The 7,995-nt window shown below is 37.1% G+C and overlaps 1 protein-coding gene across 1 annotated transcript in view; it reads right to left on the reverse strand.

Annotated features, from left to right (window-relative positions):
* ADGRD1 (adhesion G protein-coupled receptor D1) overlaps window positions 1–7,758 on the reverse strand; it is a 145,999-nt gene extending 138,241 nt beyond the window's left edge. Inside the window, exons 1-3 of the mRNA XM_069870780.1 lie at window positions 7,125–7,758; window positions 6,992–7,028; window positions 3,149–3,232 (exon numbers count right to left, since the gene is read on the reverse strand). Coding sequence (XP_069726881.1) covers window positions 3,149–3,232; window positions 6,992–7,028; window positions 7,125–7,295 — 292 coding nt within the window. The 5' untranslated portion in view covers window positions 7,296–7,758. The remainder of the gene's footprint in view (window positions 1–3,148; window positions 3,233–6,991; window positions 7,029–7,124) is intronic.
* Between the last annotated feature and the right edge of the window lie 237 nt (window positions 7,759–7,995).

Here is a 7,995-nt window from a genome sequence, read left to right on the forward strand (position 1 = left end):
CTTCTCCCAAGAACTTGTATGCACGTGAACATTGCATTCTTTACCCACACAAGGTAAGTAAATATCCTCTCACTAAAACAATCTGTTTTCCTTACAGTAGCTGAGGAGAAAAAAAAACTACAAAAAAAAATACAACTGGAAATGAAGGGCTCAGAGATATAATCGTGGTAGTAAGGGACTCTGCAATTATAACAAAAGTCATTATACTGGTGTAAAAGCTATGGGCGATTCAAGCATCCAGCTCTGAGCTCCTGAGTACAAGAGAGACACGGACATACCGGAGCAAGTCCAGCAAACGGCTGAGAACGAAGGGACTGCTCTGCCTGCAGAAGAGAGAGCTCAGGGATCTTATCACTGTGTATAAACACCCAACGGGAGTCGTAAAGATTGTGCCAGACTCTCCTCAGCTGTATCCAGTAAACAGATAAGAGGCAATGGGCACAAATTAAAACACAATAAATTCCATCTAAATGTCAGAATTTTTTTTTTTTTATATCTGACAAAAAAAATTATTCTCTTTTTATTTTTTTCTTGTTTTGATAAATTACAAGTATTGTGCACAGTGTAATTATTTACCCTGGGCAGGCAAAGAGAGCATGATGGAATGCTTGTGAGAGTAAATAGAGATGCACTGATTTGGGATTTAGACCAATTGAGCTCACAGAAGGGAAAGGCAAACGCTCTTAAAAAAATATATAATCCACAACACGCACACAAAAACCTTCAGAAAACTGCATAGAAAACAAGGTGTCAGATGAAAAACCTAAGCATGGCCACATCTATTTTTTATTTGCTATATTTTAATTTGATATTTTCCCTTCAATTGCTTCTACTGCTGAGATAACCAAAAAAATAATTTGCTGACACTCTTGTACAACACAAACACATTGAGAGATATAAATCTGGCTTCACACACAATGACTTCAACAAATAAAATGGATTAACATGACAGACAGATTATGATGCTTCAAGGACTTAGGAGGAGAAACATGGAATGAAAATAATTGCATGATATGATAAGTGGAAAAACAAGAAAGACTAACAATAAACAGAAGAGTTGAGTAATCGGAATGGTACCAAAAACAAGCAAGTTGTCACCTGCATTAGATTACAACTATAAAGAAAACTTTTGTTTATATATCTAAGTCAAATATAAGATAGATACATAAAACTTCTTCTGGAGGCAGCTGTAATGGTGTCTGTGTATTATAAGACACAATATAAGCAACTGAAAGAATGTGAATGATTTGGTACAACATTAAGGAAAGAATTTAACACTGTCAGAATTACACTGCAGAGGAAAAAACCTGTGCCTACTGGCATCCTCTGCAAATCATAACGAGGCGAAGTTCTCCAAACTTTTTTCAGCAAAGTCACGCAGCTGTCTCATTTATAAAGTTATTTAACAAAACATCATAATAGGAGTCAAAGGAGATTGCTCATCTCAGCCAGTCCTGTTCCTGTAAGAGAAGGCTTGTAGGATCAGGAACTTAATATATTCATTCTGCTTTAACTCTTCCAAGATACTTCTGAAAAGATTTCTGAATTTTGCCACAATAATGTAGTTTAACATAATTTGAAAAACAATCTAATATCTGTTGTCATTTTTCCAAGGGCCATATTTTATATATTTTGTCAAGCACTTTCAAAATAAAATCTTTGTAACATGAGTGCCAAAAAAGTGCTAGATTTGGAGTGCTTTACTCTTCTTGAAACTACGTTAAGTCCAGTATCAGAAAATTACTTTAATCCAGTATTGAGAACTCATACATTAAATTTCATAAGCCAAATTATGGTTCTGTTCCAGTCAATGGAAATGCTGCCATCAGTCTCTAAAGAGAGCACAATATTGCCCCAATTTAGTTCTGGTCAGTTGATTTAATTCCTTTTGACCCATCTTTCCACCAAGTTTCTTAGTTTAAGCTGAAGATGACTTGAACACCTCTGGAATAAAAGGTTTTAGATATTTATGGATTTTTCCCCACTTAAGAACAGGGATTGATGTTGCTATTTTTATGTAACAAATAGCAATAACTTTGCAGTTCTGTAATATTTGTCATGTAAAGGTCTCTAACTCCTAATTTAATCTTCTGCAGTGATTTTTCTGGATAAAGATATTACAGTCACCAGTAGAACCACAACAGCTACCCCCTGTACCAGTACAAACCAGTTTAGCTCAACTATCAAGACAGTCAGTCACAGTGTGAGAAATCCCAAGGAATATACATCAGCCCAACCAGGAATCGGCTAAAATGTCAGAAGAGGAAGAACAGTCCACATGAAAATTACTACGGGACCTTTGAGCCTCAGAAGGAAGCAGAGCATAGCTGAAAATGTCATCTGAAAGGAATGGCCCTTCAAGCCTATAATGCTCAATGGGATATAGTGGTTTGGTCAATGCTCCATTAATTACGTCACCTGCACATCCCTGGGAAGATCCCACCAACTCTTTTGGTCCTGATGGGAAACATCAGAACTAGAAAACTGCTTAATCCAACCAGGCTGCTTTTTAATACAATTCACTCTGAGATCCTGCAGTCCTGACAACTGACTCTTTCAAATGAAAGAGTTTTGCCCTACCAAACCTCTCTTGATCTTGCCCAGATGGAAAAAGAATTTGAACCAATCCTACAATACTGTTTTTAAGGAAATAGCTAAAAGCAGATAAAAGTGAGTAAGAAGTATTCAGATAAGAGCTACACTTCTCTTTCTATAGATACTACATGCAATTTTCAAAAGTGTGTGAAGAATTTGGGCAATGAACTACTTCCAAAAAGCAAAAAGGAGAAGAATCTTCACTGCTGGCACAGCCAAAGATCTCACTCATTGAGCATGTAAGTGCATGTTATGCATGTACCAAACCAACTAATAACAATGTCATTTCAATCACGCTTTGGATCATAAACTTTTTCTCTTTATAACCTTAACAATGCATAGACAGGCCATAAAATGTCTGAGAATACTCCATAAAAATCAGTTCACAAACACAGTATCATTTGGACATAGGAGCACTGCAAAAACATTAACTGAAAAAAATCTCAGCTGCTGTGGTACAAAAGCTAACCCTTTCACTTCCCCGGCTCCTTTCTACTCACAGACTGCCACAAATACTTATGTTATTGCTTTTGTCAATGAATCCTTTGTCTACCTCCATTCGTATCCCGAAACTCATGAATTCCTTCCACATCTTCCAATGGCCAGTAATGGGAAGCTGATGCAAGAACTTCGAACCCTTTCAAGAAACACAGATGAAAAGGTTATTAAAGTGAGGACCAACAAGGAGTGTGACAAGCCTCCACAAAGAGAACAATAAAGGAGGTCAATAGGTTAAGTAAAGCTAGATATTTTATGCAAATCAAGCAGAGCACATAACCAAGATCAGAAATGAAAATGACAGAGTAGGTTAAAGCCACATATCTGATTGGTAACTGCAGAAACCCTGTTTTTAAAACTCAACTGATTTTTATTGTTGTTTCACGTTTTAAGTACAGTGACTAAATCTCTGCTAGTGTATCAGGCAGCATTCACTGAAGTAACAATTGAGGAGTCACTCAGGAGTCATTTCAAGATTTTACACACGTGGAGGATAGTACAAAGCATTGAGAAAGGAATGCAACAGGGGAATGTTTAGCCCCTATAGCATTCTACTGCTCATGCCTCCAGATAACTCTCACCTTAATGGAATCATACAGCAGAACTTCCTTCAACAAGAGGAATTCGAACTTTCTCAAGAAAAGGGGTTCCAGGATACTAAGCAACTTATGGAATACTTCACACCTCCCCATACAGCATTAGCTATTCCTTCAGAACCTCCACTACACCAAAACCAAAACTCATCTCCTGATGAGAACATTTTGTTTTCCTAAATGTTTGCCTTAACAACAGGTAGACAGGCTGACAAAAACAAAACATCTGCTAGTTTCCATTGGAAGATATATCTGCATAGTCTAATTGATGAGTTTGAACAGGTTTTGGGAGATGTGACTACTCAAACCTGACCAGAAGTGCGCTGCCCAAACCAATCAAATTTTGCATTAAAATGACAACCTATTTTACGGGTAGATCATTAATAATGTAGGCACACATGAACTGTAATTTCTTATTATCTTGTTATCTGCAAGAAACCCTTCATTCTCAAAATAATTAATTCAACCAGCTGTACTGAAATAAATTTATAATCCCCTGTATCTAGGAAAAAATTAGAAGGTTCATGGAGATATACAGGCATTTTATTGTGAATGCAAATGAGAATGTGTTTTGTTCAGCATCATGGCATATCATCCTACTTGAGGTAATCTTCTCTTTGGGGTGAGGGGAAATGACACAGCAGACGACAGGGACAGAGAGAGAGAGTATTTGTATTACACCATATCTGTAGTTCTTTGCCCTATAATCATTTTTCATTCCCAGCAATCTTTCAAGAACCTGAGGTGCGAAGCTGATAGAAGTTCGTTAAAAAACACCTCAGCTGTCATACACCATATAAAAGCTCCCTACACCTAGTGTGCAAATTAAAACAAATCACAAGCAGTGTCCTTTGACATTTACAGGCTATTACACACCTTCCTTTACTCTCCAGATCAAAACAGCTTGCCCACTTGATAATTATTCCATCATTCTAACATACTGGAATACAAACAAGCTTTCTTTTTCATGGATATGAAGATGCAAAATTTTTATTTGCATCCTTAAAGCACCAAGCCCACACAGTGGAGATCAGTCTGATGTCCTCCATCCTCATTTTATAGTTTCAGAGCTGTGACACAGAGAGAAAGTATCCTAAGTTTTTTTAATAAGAGTGCAAAGCTGATAAAATTGCTGAACACCACAACAAGCAATTGTGGATTTGAGAGCACAGAACTAAAAGATGCTCAGCATCTTGTGAGGATACACAGACTACTCAGACTTGCTTCCAAACTCAACTCTACCAAAGTTATCTAACAAATGATTCATAATTGACCAGGATCTATTATTGTTCTACCCAACTAGAAATGCTTACAGTTGTCCTAGAGGTTTTCCCACAGAGAGAGAGGATAAACATAAAGAGAAAAGTTGGGGATGTTTAGAGAAATGGATGATGCCTATAGGTTCTCTTTGAATATTCGAAAGATACGAAGAAAGGTACAACTGCTAATAAAATGAGAAAGCTACTGCCAACATAATATGAGCACAGAATAGGCATGTACAAAAACAAATCTGAAAATTCCAGGCAAACCAAACTCAACTAAGCTGAGAATGGCAAAGCAAACTGAGGAAATGGCATATAGGAACAAGTTTTTTCACATTTCCACAAACTAAATCTGGGTATGTGCTGAGTTCTTGAAAAACATATTCTGGTCGCTCCAAATGAAATTAAAATTATAAATTGCTACGGCATTAAAAGCATCCACATAGGCTACCTGTCCTAATGTACCTCCATCCAATTTTCATCAAACTATCAGTTCCATTTCTCAGAATACAGAACGTGCCTGCTATTCCACAGTGGGCATATACACAAATATCTCTTAGTCCCAGTAGCATCTCCCTTTTGCGTTAAGAGAAAAAGAAGAAGAATTAAAGTTAAGAGTGGTGGTAGGAAAAGAAAAAAGAGAAAAAAAACAGAAAAGAAAAATCCCATGAGAAAATTATTTGATGCCAAAAAATCCTGTGTCACAATGTGGCACAAGTACTTTATTACTGGTAGCAGTAGCAGCACCGTGACAAAGGCATTGCCATAGTTGGTATCAAACTCATAAGGAAAAGCTGTATTCCAAGAAGCAGGGAAAAACTGGACAAAAAAGTGAGAGGGGAAATAGATACATCACAAAGTGAGCTGCCGTGCCACACCACATGTCAGTGGCTTTCCCAGCTGCCAGTTCTGAACTATATAAAGCCATCCTGTTATCCTACTTCCAGCCAATCCACACTGAGAAGACCTCTGAAAACAAATACCTGTTGCCTTGAATTCAACAAATATTTGCGATATCCTTCCAGTACGTAACTGTGCTGTGTTGAGAATACAATCACTGGACCTGTTTACAGTCTAATTCAAATCCAGAAAACATCGCTTACAGTTATGCTTACACACACACAAACTGTACTACAAAATAAATGTTGTGTAACTTGCCTCCTTATTGTGGGAGGCTTTTTTCCCCCTATTGTTCCATCAGCTAGAAGCCAGTGATCCTCATCTATAGAAAATGAGGCTATATTTCTTTGGTTTTGAGTGAACGTCGAACAAATGAAACTAATCAGGCTGAAGCTGCTGCGATAGCAGACAACATGGCTTTTCTACACTGCTCTGTATTTTACTCGAAAATAATTACATATGGTTAAAACTTCAAAGCACAAAGCAACGCATGCATTGGTAAAGCAGTAAAATTGTACTTGCACACCACCATGAGGCTTGAGGTTAAACTATTTATATAAAACAGAAGAACTCTGCTGTTGCACACACAGACCTCAAATAAGCTTTGAGTAAGTTTTTTCTACATTGACCATAGCTGAGAGGTCCTTAATATGCTCCATAATGGATTTAAATTTAAGCATGAAGTTGGGAGGAGGGTAGATGACTTGAAGCCATGCCAAAGTACCGCAAAGTATACAAGCTGGCATATCTAACTGTAAATCATTGAATTGAAAATGCTAAACAAGAAGGCATTGAAAAAAAACAAAAACCCAAGCGGTCTGTGTAGAGATCTGGTTCAGAAACTCGTGCTCAAAAAAAGTAATAAGCAAACTGTGCGTATAAGAATTTTCTACATATCAAGTACAAGCCATTTTTTTCACAAATGTATTTCTATGCAGAACATTTAGGAGGTAGGTCACTGAATTTAAAAAGACTGGGATAGTCTGATACTTTAGATTTTATTACATTTTTAATACAGAGCTGACATTGAAATGTTGAATCACACTTCCTTTGCAGCTACTAAGGAACTTCAAAATACAAACCAAAAAAACCAAATAAATATTTAAGTATATTGTCATAAAATGTAAACAGAACATTCCTTACCTGGGTGTTTGGGTAACTGGGAATAGTTTCCATACACCTGCATATAAAACAGTACATAATGAGACACAGTGAGGCAAACAAATATAAGAGGAATCCAAATGTATCGCGATACTGATCATACTCAGAACATTACCTGATATTTGTACTGAAATAAAATCAGCAAAGAATAATGACAACAGAGCAGAGAGAATAAATTCTCCATGGTCTGTTTAAGGGCAAAAGTACAACTGAAATCAAACTCCCGTAAGATTTCAATCATAAGTTTTCCTTTGCTACTTTTTGTATTAAAAGGGTCATATTCCATGCAGGTTCGGAAAGTCTGTTCCTTCAGTGACGGTAAAATATCCTTCCAGACCCTTTAAGTAGTATTCGCTTGCTTCACACTTTGATCTCTTCATTTAACTGTAAATAAATTACCATGATTGGAGGAAAATTAAAAGAAACGTGCATCAGATCCAGAAGCTGTACTGTTCCATGGAAAGAAGTCAAATACTTCTGTTACAAGCTGTGCCAAAAAGAAAAGATCTTGTTTTCCACTTTCTTCCTATCGTTGTCTTTTCCCTTCAACTACTTTCACGTTGTCAGAGATCTGAAGCCAGTTTTAGTTCTGCTAGCAAGAAAATGTACTTCCTTATAGCACATCGGACTTATAACTCTCGCTCTTTCCTCAGAAACTGAGCTGAAATAGATTTGCTAACTCCTTGCTTGCCCAGCTCACATTTGCACCTCCATCCCAGATCTTTTTGGGTGGAGAGCAAGTCTGAGTGATGTCATGCTTTCTTCTCAAACTTTGTCCCATTCTGGTACTCTATTTATATCACATTGCTGCTGTCTCTTTTTCTGGGTCCTAACACCAGCCAGCTAGGAACAAGTGGAAACAAGTCAGTGTGCTTCAGCAAACAGATAAAAGCGTCGGTTGCTCTTAGCAATCTGCACACTAAAGAAGAATCAAAGCCAGAACAAGTGTTCACAATTTAAATGCTTAAAAAAAAATAAAATGGGTT

The sequence above is a fragment of the Phaenicophaeus curvirostris genome, chromosome 17 (genome assembly GCF_032191515.1).
Source record: "Phaenicophaeus curvirostris isolate KB17595 chromosome 17, BPBGC_Pcur_1.0, whole genome shotgun sequence".
Taxonomy (NCBI): Eukaryota; Metazoa; Chordata; class Aves; order Cuculiformes; family Cuculidae; genus Phaenicophaeus; species Phaenicophaeus curvirostris.